This window comes from Dipodomys merriami, unplaced genomic scaffold (genome assembly GCF_024711535.1).
Source record: "Dipodomys merriami isolate MVZ:Mamm:240054 unplaced genomic scaffold, mDipMer1.0.p SCAF_14, whole genome shotgun sequence".
Taxonomy (NCBI): Eukaryota; Metazoa; Chordata; class Mammalia; order Rodentia; family Heteromyidae; genus Dipodomys; species Dipodomys merriami.
In genome coordinates, this window is record NW_027202715.1 from 38,718,016 (window position 1) to 38,733,249 (window position 15,234).

The 15,234-nt window shown below is 45.1% G+C and overlaps 2 protein-coding genes across 3 annotated transcripts in view; one reads left to right on the plus strand and one right to left on the minus strand.

The window, feature by feature from the left end:
- The window catches only part of LOC138826170 (DNA nucleotidylexotransferase-like), a 120,787-nt gene that overhangs the window by 55,603 nt on the left and 49,950 nt on the right, over window positions 1-15,234 (plus strand). The window lies entirely within an intron of this gene.
- LOC138826171 (B-cell linker protein-like) overlaps window positions 1-15,234 on the minus strand; it is a 49,775-nt gene that overhangs the window by 20,584 nt on the left and 13,957 nt on the right. The window contains exons 2-4 of the mRNA XM_070021314.1: window positions 10,657-10,722; window positions 7,832-7,881; window positions 872-912 (exon numbers count right to left, since the gene is read on the minus strand). Of these exons, the coding sequence (XP_069877415.1) occupies window positions 872-912; window positions 7,832-7,881; window positions 10,657-10,722 (157 nt within the window). The remainder of the gene's footprint in view (window positions 1-871; window positions 913-7,831; window positions 7,882-10,656; window positions 10,723-15,234) is intronic.

Sequence of the window (15,234 nt, forward strand, 5' to 3'; positions counted from 1 at the left end):
TTTCTATTCTTTTTCTGTGGCTGAAGAAAGATGATCTGTCCTTAAGACTGCAGAACCTCCTGGGGGTGTGCAGAGCCCAGAACTGGGTTCAGGTATGATTCTGGGCATTGGTGACTGGGGATCTAGTTCTCATTCTACTAAGTGGCAGTAGGAAAGTCCCATTTTCAATCTCTTATTTCCTTATCTATGTAAGGATGTGCGGAGGCTTTCTGGGATCCCTTCCTGATTCCAAACTCAGATTCTGGACGGACTCATACATACAAAAAAAAAAAAAAAAGCCTAGAGGAAAAGTGGCTTCCACCTTGTGAGGGGGTTGACAGCTCATTCTGCCACTGCACCTACCAGTGTCACCACGGTTACATCCTTCTCTCTCACACCGTGACCTCCAAAATTCTGCTGGATTTGAATTTAGTAGCTCCCAGATATTGGATGTGGAGGCATCTTGTGGGCCTGGCATTAAACTCTTCAGATACTAGTTGATTTGAAACTCCTGGACAGAGGTCAGAGGGTGATGTACTAGGAGAGTGTAGAATGGCAGAATGTTTGCCAACTGATGGGGTAACACTGACACATTTTAGCACCTGTTGTGGCTGAGCCAATGAGAACTGTGAATGGGGTCAAGTAACTACCTCATACAGCCCTGGCCATGATGACTTGACGTAATGACTGCAATGCTTTTGACTGAGTGGCCAAGTCAGGTCAATCATTACCAGATTATTGGCTCCTTGTCTGGAGGTGATCTTTCTAGTGTGCCCTCTGCCTATCTCCAGTGAATCTCAGCTGAGTGCCAGTATGGAGTTCAGAAACAAGCCCTCTAAAAGGTCTCCCACAAGGCCCTAAGATGCTTTCAATCCCAGGAGCAAATACTTACAAAATCATCAGACCACTGCTCTCCCTCGTCTGCAGGGCTCTCTGAAACAGCAAGAGACATGGAATGTATGAACAGGACTGTCAGCTGTCTACAGTCTGAACCTGCCTTTCGATCTTTTTGGCTTCCTGGTGCCATTTACTTGGCTTTTAACAGTTACCACAACCATCTGTTCATTCTGACTTCTTCAGAAGACAAATGAGTGACATCCCACTGGGGCTGAAGAATGGTGCCTCTGACCCATGTCTGTCTTTGTCCCTACTCTGTGAATGTGGCTCTCCTTGAATTGGCATGTGGATCTATCTATACTAGAATGAACACTGGACAGGACTCAGACATAAATTCTCATGCAGATGCTGGTCCCAGCTACTTGAGGAGTTCAGGAACACACCTCACATCTGGATGCCTCTTTCTATATGTATACAATAGAAGGTAATTTCTGTGATTTTCTTAGGCTCTAGGTTTGACCTTTTGTTTGTTGTTGTTTAACAATGATTATCTAATGGTTTACTATATTCTAGGTAATATTGTCCAAGTTTTATATCCACATAACCTTCTCAAAAATCTTGTGTGGAGGCTGGGTGCCAGGGGCGGTTATCCTAGCCAGATCTCAGAAGGCTGAGATCTGAGGATCATTGTTCAACACCAGCCTGTGCAGGTAAGTTCATGAGACTCTTATCTCCAATTAACCAGTATAAAGCCAGAAGTGGAGATCAAGTGGTAAAGCGTTAACCTTGTGCAAAAACGCTCAAGGACAGCACCCTGGCTTGAGTTCAAGCTTCTGGACTAGCACACATACCCATTAAAAGAATATAGTTGAGGGCTGGGAAGGTGGCTCAGTGGTAGAGCGCTTGCCTTGCATACCTGAGGCCCCGGGTTCGATTCCTCAGCACCACATAAGCAAAAAGAAAAAAGCCGGAAGTGTGGCACTGTGGTTCAAGTGGTAGAGCACTAGCCTTGAGCTGAAGCGCTGAGGGACAGCGCCCAGGCCCAGAGTTCAGGCCCCATGACCGGACCCCCCAAAAAAAAACACACAAAAAAAAAACAAAAAAAATATTTGAGACAGAAAATGTCTGAGTCACAGGTCCATGGTCAGATAGTGAAGGACAGAGCCAGTACCAGAGCCCTGTAGGCTGACTTCAAAGCTCATGAAGATTCTCAGAGTTGAGCCTCTCAGTTTGTTCCAGGGAGCAGGTACCATCCGGGCTCTGTGGTGGATTGTGGATACAAATGGAGATGACAGACTGGGGGTCTTAAGTAGCTGACAGCTTGGAGAGGAAAATAGGTCTGAGTTATGGCAGCCAACGAGAATGAATATTTCTCCTTCAAAACACATTACAAGTATGAGAAGCCAACCCCATCCTACAATGTGACCTGAGAGGTCACCTGGAGTTTACTGTGCTGTGTAGGAAATCAGCCAGTAACAGACTATAGGACAGAAAAGGCTGAGAGCCTTGCACCCCAGAAAGTCCCAGTTTCTTTCTATCCCATGGGACAGCGACCATTACCAGCCTAGAGGATGAACCTCAGTTCCCCAGCACAGCAACAGGACTCTTTGTTTGTTTGTTTGTTTTCTCTTTGGTCTGACACTCGAACTGGAACATACTTCCTGCTCATTGACAGGTGCCCTACCACCTAAGCCATGCCTTCAACCCCTTATTTATTTCATATATGCCATTTCTACTCCTGGCCACAGCAGACTTCTGACTGTAGCTCCAGGTGGAGATCCCAGTAATGGGATTTTCTAGGTGAAATATGGCCTTGGGACCAGAGCAATTACCACTTAAACAATGTTGGCAGTAGTTCCCTCTCTAGGGAAAGCCATGGCAAATGCTCAGGGGAACTTCTCTCTTCTATCCAACTGTGGGCCATAAATTATTTTCTGATATAAACAGAAAATAATTTTTAATAAATCATTCTTTGGGTTGACCTAGCAAATGAAAATGTATTTGTGATCATTGGTAACCCAAGAAGTTCAAAGAAAAGTCCTTTGCCTGATACAGTCACCTACCACTGTGAGAGAAGAAAGTTCTAGTCCCTGGGATAACTGAGGATCAACACTTCAGGTCAAAAGCTGTTTCTGTTTTGGCTATTTTGATAGAAAACTTTAGATAATCCCTTTATGAAACCCCCTGTCCCGCCTAGGTAAACTGGACTTGCTGAGTTTTTTTGTTTGTTTGTTTTTGTTTTTGTGGTCGTGGGGCTTGAACTCTGGGCCTGGGTGCTGTCCCTGCGCTCTGCAGCTCAAGGCAAGCACTCTTCCTCTTAAGCCACAGCACCACTTCTGGTTTTCTAGTGGTTTTTATTGGAGATCAGAGTCTCACAGACTTTTCTGCCCAGGCCGGCTTTGAACTGTGATCCTCAGATCTCAGCCTCCTGAGTAGCTAGGATTACAGGCGTGAGCCACTGGACCCGACTTTTTTTTTTTTGCCAGTCCTGGGGCTTGAGCTCAGGGCCTGGGCACTGTCCCTGAGTTATTTTTGCTCAAGGCTAGCACTCTACCACTTGAGCCACAGCACCACTTCCAGCTTTTTCTGTGTATGTGGTACTGAGGAATTGAACCCTGGGCTTCATGCATGTGAGGCAAGCACTCTGCCTCTAAGCCACATTTCCAGCCCAGTGAATAAGGGTTAATGACACAGTCAATCTGCCTCCATTTTGCATCTGTGTCTTTTTCTTTTTTCTTTTGTTGGTAGTGGGGACTTGACCTCCAGGCCTGGGTGCTGTCCCTGGGCTCTTTTGCTCAAGGCTAGTACCCTACCACTTTGAGCCACAACTCCACTTCCGGTTTTCTGGTGTTTAATTGGAGATAAGAACTTGTGGACTTTTCTGCCCGGAGGCTTTATACCACAAGCCTCTGATCTCTGCTTTCAGTGTAGGATTACAGGTGTGAGCCACTGCTGCTGCATCTGTGTCTTTTGCTCTGGGCCATCTTTTCCTGCAGTTACCTTGTAGCCATCTTGAAAGGCAGGAAGGACAGCACTGATCTAAAAACATCTTTTTTTTTGTCCGGTCGTGGGGCCTGAACTCTGGGCCTGGGCACTGTCCCTCAGCTCTTCAGCTCAAGGCTAGCGCTCTACCACTTGAGCCACAGCGCCACTTCCGGCTTTTTTCTTTTTGCTTATGTGGTGCTGAGGAATCGAACTCAGGGCCTCATGCATGCAAGGCAAGCGCTCTACCACTGAGCCACCTTCCCAGCCCTAAAAACATCTTTACAAGGGAAATAACCTCCATGGAAAGGAACAGCAGAGCCTTCACAGGACAGTAGGACAGATTGCCGGCCAACAAGCCACTGGACCATCATGGCTATGACCACCCGGGTTGTTGAATGATTATGCATACTTCTGCCCCCTGCCCCATTCTTCCTGCTGTAACTGAAACCTATGGTACATGTCCATATGAGGAAGATGGTGATACACATATACATACCTTAATTCTTCTCAGGTTAATTAAATATCCTTTCTCTGCCCTCCACTGTTATTTGTCTCTCTTTGGCATATGGGGTAAGTGGCCAGACCTGACATATGAACCTTAGGAGTTTGGGCCTGGAACTTACAATATCCTATATCAGAATGGCTCCCTCCCCCTACTTCCTCCCTTCCGTTTCACTCTGAGCTCAGAGAAGTAGAAGACTACTCAGCTGTGAAAGTGTACAACTGAGAAATGAGTCCTGTGCTTAACACCAGGGGTTATGATGATTTACAGGAGTAGGCAGCATCCCAGCAAAATGCCCCTGTCTCAGCATAAGGGCAAATAGAAGAGGGTGAGTTTTCCCTTCAAAGGCTGCAGTCACTTTGGACACTCCATTTCTCTAAGATGCCGTTTCCTCATTTGCATAACCAAGACAGTAACTTCTTTCTTCAACCCAGGCCTCATGCTCTTGCTTGGCTTTTTTGCTCATGATGGGGACTCTCCAACTTGAGCCATGCCCCTAGCTAATTTCTTCTCTTCTCTTCTCTTCCTTCTCTTCTTTTCTTTTCTTTTTTCTCCTGAAGATAGGGTCTCACTACATAGTATAAGTTGGCTTTGAGGTCTGTCTTCCTGCCTCAACCTCCTGAGCTCTGTGATTACAGGTGCACAGCACCATGCACAGCCTGAGATAGTTATTTCTGTATCATGATGCTAATGGGAAGATTGAATGGATTATATTGGCAAAGAATGTAGCAAAACATCTAGAACACAGTGAATACCCACAGGTCTGGGCTCTCTTCCTTTCCCACCCCTGCACCAGCTGCCTCTGCTCAGTTGACCATGAAAAGCCTGTGACAATGTCACCAACTCAAAGATGAAGGCAGGACTGGTGGGTCCCTGCTGAATGCCACAAGCCTCTCACTGGTTGGATCTTTATCCTGAAGGGCCAGGACACCATTATTTGTGTGTCCCAGTCTTTTGTCCTGAGTCAAGTCAGGAGAGGGACTATGTGATTCTTCTGTCAGCCTCTAGAGGGTGCTAGTCCTGTCCATCCTCTGCCATGAGAAGGTCCATGTCACCAACATCACTCACTCACTCCTGGCTTAGAAGGCTTGTCCACAGGACAGGAAAGAGGACATGGCTCCATTTTCTGGGGGAACAAGCAGTGATGTCTTACATGGCATGGGTGGCCCAAGTCTTTGCAGTTACTGGAGAGCAGTAATCTGGCCAGAGGTTCCCAGAAGGCTCAGTTTCCATACACAGCTCCGATCTCCATGCACAGGTCCTTGGAGACTTCCTAGAGTTCCAGGGGAGTTTTAGGGCTGAGGCCCTAACTCTGCAGCTGTGCTGGGACCTTAGGGATCAGGGGAAGCAGCTGGCAATACTCCTGGGGCACGTTAATGGGGGGGAGGATGGGGAGGGTGAGAGAGAGGGGAGTGGGGAGAAAAGGGCTTGGGTGGGAAGGGCAGGGTAAGTAAGTGCAGGATTGTTGATGTTTTTGCTAGGACTAATTCCAGGGAGCAAGTGTTAACAGCAGGGAGTCTGGTCCAGGCTCTACTGGTAAAGCAGGCAGGATGGATTTCTGATACTCAGCAAACTTCTGTGGACATGAAGATCTGCTTGTCTTTCAGGTCAGAGGCAGTGATTTCAGGACAGAGATGAATTACAACAGAGCTGCTCAACTCTAATATGCATTCAAATCCTCAGGAACTCTTGTGAGAAATTGATTTTCCTCTGGCATTTGCGTGGCAGGGCTGACATTCTGCATTTCTAACAAGCTTCCAGACCATGGCAGCTGCCATGAAGCACTTTGTGTAGCTAGGGCTGAGAAGAGTTACACTACCTTTGCAAATCTCGTCTGTGTTTCTGTGTTCCTAGAGATTTCAAGAACAGATAACTGGTTCTTAAGACTATCACACCTGTAATCTTGGCTACTCAGGAAGCTGAGATCTGAGGGGCTTGGCTCCAAGTCAGCCTTAGAAAAAGCAGATTTCTTGACTTATAGATAGACATTTTTGTGAGTGTGCTGACCCTGAGGCTTGAACTCAGGATGTGGGCATTATCCCCAACCTTCCCTCCCCCCCTTACAGGCACTCTACCACTTGAGTCACAGCTCTACTTCCACTTTTTTAGTGGCTATTGAAGCCAAGAGTCTCACAGACTTTCCTGCCCTTGCTGGCTTTGAACTGCAATCCTTAGATCTCAACTTCCTGAGTATCTAGGTTACAGGTGTGAGCCACCAGCATCTGGCTTAGATAGATAAGGTAGATTTTAAAGCCAGGCTAAGATCCCCCTTTCTTACTGTGAGTATGGAATTCCCTGCACATAGTCTGAACTTGGTAAGAGGTTGGCAGGGTGAGGTCAGTGAACAGTGTGACCGGCCAGGAATCAGACTCACATATGCTGGCCAGTATTTCTTGATGGGATAAAATTTCATCAGTGTCCAACTCAACTATCTGATTTATTGCTATCTTGACAGGTAGCAGGAAAAAATTAATCCAATCCACCAAAGATTTTGATTTGGTTTTAGTTGTCCTGCAGAGGAAGAATCATCCGTGTTGTCTATAGTCCCTTGTTTTCATGAATGGCTGCATAGATCTGTCCAAGTTCAGGAAATATTTCTACTTCAAACTGTAGAAAAAGATTTTAGATCTAGCCTCTTATATACTCCAGAAAAGGAAACCATGTTGGAGATTTCATTTTGCTCACCTCTGCCATAAACACTACCAACTTCAAGACTAACTTCTGTCAAAAATCACATCTGTCTGGGTAGTAGGATCTCATACTTGTAATCCTAGCTATCAGAAGGGTGGGATCTGAAGATCTCCGTTTGAAGCCAGACCAAGCTGGAAAAGCTGTGAGATTCTTATCTTCAATTAAGCGCTAAAAAAGCCAGAAGTAGAGCTGTGGCTCAAGTGGTAGAGTTCTAGCCTTGAGCACAAATTCTCAGGGACAGTGCCTAGACCCTGAGTTCAAGCCCCAATACTAGCACCCCGCCCCCCACACATACATACAATCAGTTCTAGTTTGGGATGGATCAATTGTAGGCTGATCTCATAGAAGACTGAGTAGCAAAGGCTCCATTAATTATTTATTCCCCAACCCTTTAACACCATTTCACCATCGTTTTTGTGAAGGAAACCATCTCTTCCCCACATCCTGCAGCTCAGGTTAGATCTGGTCTGAATGCTGTGAATTCCTACAGGATGTAGTGGTCCCACCTTCCAACTTCCCTTCTTTTTCCTCCCAGACTACATTTGGGAGTATAGAGACTGTATTTGACTTATTTGGCACTGCACTTCTACTTAAGACCTTGTACATGCCTGGCACCTGCAGCATGCTTGATAAACAGCTGCATGGACACACAGATGGACTGAGAGATGGATAAAGTTGTGTGCTCCCTCTATATAGCTCATGCTAGAGATCAGTTCTTCCAATTATGATAGACATCTTTTGTTTTCCAGTCAGTAGAACATATCTCACTTTTCAACAAACTAATACAAACATTACAAGAGTCAAATGTCAGTAATGTAAGTTCAGAAATTTTCTTACCTAAGGCATAGTCCCTTCGAGGAACACTAGGAGGAGCTTTGACTTTTAGCCTGGAGATAAAAATAGGAGACCAAAGGTCAGTAGGTAGGCAGAACAACTGTTGTTATAGAGATAGATAGTTTGTAGATGGTGAATAGGAAGATTACAACCCCTTAAAAGATTAACTGTGCTGTAAATGTAGCGAGGCTCTTGGTCCGAAGATCTTCACCCCACCCTCCCTGCCAGCTCCCCAGGGCATCACATGACTATGACTTGGTGAAGGTGAAGTGGTTGGTGACTTGGCTCTGTGAGGTCCAAAAACTAGGAGGCATGGCATTCAGAAGTCCAGGGAAAATCAGTACTGATTGGTTATAGCAAGGTAGGACAAGATGAACTATACTTTAATGTCTTATAAATAAATGTTTTATAAACACAGGACAAAAATTAGCTATAATAAACACTTTGCTTATAATTAGTTTGCACCACTTAAAAGCATGACAAGTAAGCACTGAGTGTATCAATATTCAAGGTCTACAGTAAATCACTACTTTTAGTAATGATTTATCATTCTGTCTAAGAATGGGTGCCAGTGGCTCATGCCTGTAATCCTAGTGACTCAGGAGGCTGAGATCTGATGACTGTAGTTCCAAACAAGCGCAGGAAGGAAAGTCTGTGAGATTCTTTTTTTTTTTTTGGGGGGGGGGGTCTGATCATGGGGCCTGAACTCTGGGCCTGAGCGCTGTCCCTTAGCTTTTCAGCTCAAGGCTAGTGCTCTACCACTTGAGCCACAGCGCCACTTTCAGCTTTTTTCTTTCTGCTTATGTGGTGCTGAGGAATCGAACCTAGGGCCTCAGGCATGCAAGGCAAGCGCTCTACCACTGAGCCAACTTCCCAGCCCAAGTCTGTGAGATTCTCATCTTCAATAAACGGTCAGAAAGTCCCAAGTGGTAGAATGCTAGCCTTGAATGAAAAAGCTCAGAGACAATGCCCAAGCCCCAGGACTGCATGTGTATACAAAAAAGAATGATTTACTTGATGAAATTTAAAAATTTGTAAGTAAACACACAGAGTAGCCTTTAATTACTAAACTATCATGTCTATTTTTAGAGGCAGTGTATAGGAAAACTATTATATATAAAAAATTTCATTTATGGGGCTGGGAAGGTGGCTCAGTGGTAGAGCGCTTGCCTTGCATGCCTGAGGCCCTGAGTTCGATTTCTCAGCACCACATAAGCAAAAACAAAAAAGCTGGAAGTGGTGCTGTGGCTCAAGTGGTAGAGTGCTAGCCTTGAGCTGAAGAGCTGAGGGACAGCGCCCAGGCCCAGAGTTCAAGCCCCATGACCGGACCCCCCCCCAAAAATTCATTTATTAGAAGAATGCAATACAGAAGCTTATATGTGGGATGTGTGTGTGCATGCATGTGTGTGCACACGCATACATGCATGGGCACTGAGCCTGGGGCTTAAACTCGGGGCCTGGGTGCTGTCACTGAACTTTTTGGCCCAAGGCTCATGCTCTATACTTTGAGCCACAGCTCTACTTCTGGCTTTTTGGTATTTAATTGGAGATAAGGGTCTTTGGACTTTCCTGCCCACACTGTCTTTAAGTTGCTATCTTCAGGTCTCAGCCTCTTGAGCTAGGATTGTAGGTGTAAGCCACTGGCATCTGGCTTTGATTTTTAAATCCACAGAAGCCCTCTACCAAAACAGAATTGCAGTTCTTTAGAAATAATAATGCTTACATTTGTATTGAAATTACTTTTTCCACCATAGGCTCTTATATCTATTATTTCATCCAGTTACCCAACAGTCCTCATCAAACTAAACCTGTGATGAAGTCTGGAAAGAGATTGTCCCTGGAGTTGTAGGAACAAAAACCAAAAATAAAGCTGGGCCTGATGCCCAGGTAAGTTTATGGAATAGTAAACTTTCCAAAAACATATAAACCCACTATTATTCATTATTATTGTCATTCCCTTAAAGAAGAGGTGTTTTAACAGCCTCCAATCATCTTGGATCAAGGACAAATTCAATGGACCATTGAGCCCTGCCCACAGGTCAAGAATAAAGGATATATTTTGAACATTACTCAGTAGCTGGCAGCTACAGAGTCACCCAGCACTTCCGGGTCCTTCTCTGTTCAAATGGCACAGACCCATGAAAACTTGGTCACAGCTTTATGTAAAGGAACCAGTGTGTTCAACTGTGCTTCCTGCTTTCAAGGCAGCCCCTGTTGGCTGGCTAGGAGGGTGAGCTTAACTGCAGCTCACTTTGAACCAACAAGCCCTTGATATTGCCCAAGGTAATGACCATGGTGGCCATTATTCCAGGATGAGAAACATGATTTGCCAAGTAAAAAGAGCTCTGGGGGACAATGCACAAAAGGCTTGAAATAGAAACTCAGAAACAATCAGAGTTTCATGGCTGCTGTGAACATGACTGATTATGGAATAGAAAAGTGTTTCATGCAGAGATTTCATATTACAGAGAACTGCATTTTGTGAGTTCTTATTTGGAATTCTTTAGGAGCATCCTGGGGAAGGGGGGATTGACTTGATAGTTATCAGGCTGATTTTCCTGCTTTGACCTTGGTCAGGCTACTCTTTGGCAGCTAGAAGGAAAGTGCAAGTGTACTGAGTTCCTCCACTCACTTTGTTTCCAGAACAAAGTGACCCTGCCTCTCTCCAGGCCCCCCCCCCCCCCCGCCTTCCTTCTACCCACTAAGAAAGGGCCACAAGTTAATCAGGTTGCAACTCCTCCCTTAAGTAAGGGAACTCTGCTTCCTTCCATTCAAACACTGGCAAATTTATTCCATATAAGTAAATCTGTAAACAGAATCTAACTTACTTTTTGATTTTGTCCATGATGCCACCTTCATTGTTCTTAATATCATGGACTATCTTTTGAAGTTGCCTGTAAAAAAAAAAACAAAATTAAACATAAAAAATTAATAACTAGGCTGACTTTTGAAGAAAAAAAGACTTCTAAAATCTTTCATGAATAAAAGAGAGAGAGAGACAGAGACAGAGAGACAGAGAGACAGAGAGAGAATCCCTACAGCAAAACCTCCAAATACTAAGCATTATATTGCATTTAATTAAATTGAGTCTTTGCAAGTCACCAACAGTTTGGGGACCTTCAGAGAAAGTTCAGAATCTGATAGACCAGTTGGGTTCTTTCAGTTAGTTGTGACAGAAATTCCTGGATGGAAAAGGCATAGTTGATCCTCCATCTGATCCTGCCCCCTGAGTTTCTGATTGGATAGGTTTGTGGTGGAGCAGAAGAATTTGCATCCCTAATTAATTTCCAGGTGAAACTGATGTTTCTGGTTCAGGACCACCCTTTGAGCAGCAGTGGATGGTGATTGTTAGGTTTTTTAAAAAGAGATAGCCGAGTAAGAACAGCAGCCCCCACGTGGTATTCAGGTAAGGGGTTGGTTTATTCATCGTTCCGGCTAGCACCAGGCCATCTTGGTCCTCCATGCGGTGGGGAAAGGCCTGGGAAAGAGAGCTGGGAGAGCTGGGAAAGAGAGAGAGAAGAGCTAGAAAAGAACAGAGAGAGAGCAGAGAGAGCTAGAAAAGAGCAGAGAGAGAGCAGAGAGAGAGCAGAGAGCAGAGAGAGCTAGAAAAGAGCAGAGAGAGAGTGTCTGGGCCTGGGCTAGGCCTTATCTAGGGTATGGGCAGAGAAAGGTGTGGCCACATCAAATTCAGATGTGACCTCAGCGGATGCAGATGTGACCTCTTCCAGGTGTCCCAGTTGCCTAGGTAACGCAGGTATTGGGTGGAGACTTTGCTGGGAAGAGGGTGGAGTCTGCTAGGTGGAGTCTGCTCACCATCCAGGAGCAGACCTTACAGTGGTAGGTAATGTCTTTCCCACAGTGGGCCTTAGTTGCGCCTGAATAAAGCAATACAGAATTTGTTTGGGGAAAATTAAGGTTCATATTAACCCAAGTGCAGAGTTGAGTGATCCACATGAAAACCCAAGCAAGTAAGAGCTTTACCAGACTTGCTTCTTAATAGGACTTGACTTTTCTGTTTCAATTTAGACCTCACTATGCCTGAATATGTTCATTAAAAAAAAAAAAAAAAAACCCTCTAGAGTCATAGCTTGCAAAGGCTGCAGAGAGAGAGGAAAAGACTATGGCATAACATAGACTACATACTGTGTGACCACTCAAGAGGCCTTGGACCTGGTTGGAGCCCAGGACCTTTGGCCAGGACTGCTCAGCAGTTCCTGACAGGTGCTGGAAAATGAACAAAAGTAGGGAGAGGTATTGGCACTGTAACCTGAATGGCAGAAAATAACCTGAGCTGAGACAGGAAGATGAGTCTAGATAGCTCTGGCTGCATCATGAGCCCCTGTCTCAAGTAAACAAACAAAAAATGATACGTGCTAAGTGAAAACACACAATTTGAAAAGCCTCCACACTGTATGAGTTCTGTGTGTGACTTTGGAGAAGACAACAGTATGGACACAATAGGTTTAAGTGGTTTCTCATTTGAGGGTACAAAAGGAAGATAGTGAATTCAAGGCCAACCAGCCTTGGTTACATGAGAGACAGTCACCCCCCCCCAAACCCCCCCCCCCCAAAAAAAAAGGCCAGGTCAAGGTTTTCTTCTTCTAGGCTTCTAGGAGAGGTTTGATTGTGAGGAGAAAAAGAAGATTTTCACGCTCTCAACTATCTTTCACTTGCCCACATTACCCAAAACATCTTTAAGCTTCCATCCTCCTATCTATGGCCTCTCAGAAGGCCAGGATTACAGGTATGTACGATTATAGCCAGTGCATTTGTTGAGACAATTCTCACTAGCTTTTGGCAGAGATCCTCTTAATCTCTGCCTTCCAAGTAACTGAGATTTAGATAGGCATAAATAACACATTTTTTTAGGGGAAACTTGTGTTTTTCAATTTCATACATAAATGAGACAATGTAGTACTTGTTTTTCTGAGCCTGGCTTACTTCACTTTAAATAATAATGTTGAGTTGTACGTCTGTTGTAAATGGCAGGATTTTATCCCTTTTTATGGCTGAACACGATTGCATTTGTGATATGGACTATGTACTCTTTAGCCATTCATCACTGATGGACACTTAGGTAGTTTCCATTGCTTGTTCTGACCAACAGTACTGAAATTAACCTGGGAGTACAGATATCTCTTTGATATCATGATTCCATTCACTTTGGCCATATATCCACTAGTAGGATAGTTGGATCACATGGTGGTTCTTGTGTGCATGTGTGTGTGTGTGTGGGGGGAGGTGGGTGTGTACTAGGGCTTGAATCCACTCTTTTTTTGGTCAGTTATGGTGCTTGAATTCTGGGCCTGAACCCTGTTTGTTCCTCAGCTCTTCAGCTCAAGGCAAGCGCTGTACCACTTGAGCCACAGTGCCACTTCCGGTTTTCTGGTGGTTAATTGGAGCTAATAGTCTCATGGACTTTCCTGCCCCTGCTGGCTTTGAACTGCAATTCTCAGATCTCAGCCTCCTGAGTAGCTAGGATTACAGGTGCCTGGCTGAATTCAGTATTGTTTAACTTTCTTGCTTATGGCTGGAGCTCAAACCATTTGATGAGCCAGGTCTCTAGGCCAGCATTCTGTGGATTAATCAAAGATGTGAGCTTTTCTGCCTGGGGTGACTTCAAACAGTACTCCTCCAGGTCAGCCTCGGGAATAGCTAGGATTGCATGTGTGAGCCACTGGCCGCTGGCTGGTAGTTCTACTTTTGAAGGAGCCTCCATGCTGTCTTCCATAATGCCTGCACTAAATTAGGTTCCCAGCAACCCAGAGCTTGCTATCTTGTCTTTTGATAGTACCATTCTAAATGGAGTGAAGTGATAGCGTGTTGTTTTTTGTTTGGTTGGTTTTTTGAGACAGTCTCACTATATTAACCCAGGCTGGCTCCAAACTCATTATACAGACAATCTGCCCTCAAATGCCTGATACTCCTGCCTCTAAGCTGAGATTATAGGCTTGTACCACCTTGCTAAGCACTCATTGCGTCTTTGATGTTCATTTCCTTGCTGAATCCTGATGATGAATTTTCTTTTTCAGGTTCCCATTGATCATTTGTGTCTTCTTTTAAGAAAAGCTGCTTAGGGGCTGGGAAGGTGGCTCAGTGGTAGAGCGCTTGCCTTGCATGCCTGAGGCCCTGGGTTCGATTCCTCAGCACCACATAAGAAAAAAAGCCGGAAGTGGCCATGTGGCTCAAGTGGTAGAGCGCTAGCCTTGAGATGAAGAGCTGAGGGACAGCGCCCAGGCCCAGAGTTCAGGCCCCGTGACTGGACCCCCTCCCCCCCCAAAAAAAGCTGCTTAGGTCTTTGCCCATTTTAAGCTGCACTATTAGCCTTTTCTTTCTTTTGAATTACGAGTTCTTTCTATATTTTATATTATATATATGTATTTCTGATATGTATATATATCAGATGTATAGTTCTCAAATATTTCCTCCCATTCTGTAGGTTATCTTCTTACTGTACTATCTCCTTTGCTGTGCAGAATCTTTCTAAATTGATGTCATCCCACCTGTCTATTTTTACTTTTGTTTCCTGTGTTTCCAGGGTTCTTTCCAAGAAGTCCGTGATCATTCCAACCAATTTCATATATTTTGGACATTTTCACACATGGGCCATTTACTTAGGCTTTAAATACACATTCCTCTGTAAACTGAGGGCTTTTAAATGTCTGCTGTAGGCGGTGGTGGAGAATCAGGCGCCCTAGTCTTGAGGGAGGAGAGGAAGCAGACCAGGGCCAACCTGAGAATCCTGGAGAAGCAAGGGTGGTGTGACGTTAGTGCTGCCTGCCCGTGCTGAGAGCCTTGGGTGGGCCTGAGGGACAGGAAGGGGGCTGTAGTCTCAGGTTCCCCCTCGGTTCCTTCCAACATAGTCTCTCTCCCAAGTCATCCTCTGAAATGCTTTGCTAGGGGATTGTCCAAAAGGTGTCCTGTATTTGTTTATTAAAAATCCAGAGTGTAGCCGGGAGCTGGTGATTCCTGCTTATAATCCTAGCTACTCAGGAGGCTGAGAACTGAGGATTGCGGTTCAAAGCCAGCTCGGCAAGAAAGTCCATGAGACTCTTATCTCCAATAAACCACTATAAAACTGGAAGTGGTGCTGTGGCTCAAGTGGTAGAGTGATAGCCTTAAGCTGAAGAGCTGTGGGACAGTGCCCAGGCCCAGAGTTCAAGTCCCACGACTGACAAAAAGAACAACAAAAAACCCAGAGTGCAGCCGGGCGCTGTTTGCTCACACCTGTAATCCTAGCTACTCAGGAGGCTGAGATTTCAGGATCACAATTCAAAGCCAGCCCAGGAAGGAAAGTCTATGAAACTCTTATCTCCCAATAACCACCAGAAAACCAGAAGTGGCACTGTGGCTCAAGTGGTAGAGTGCCAGCCTTGAACTGAAGAGCTGAGGGACAGTGTCCAGGC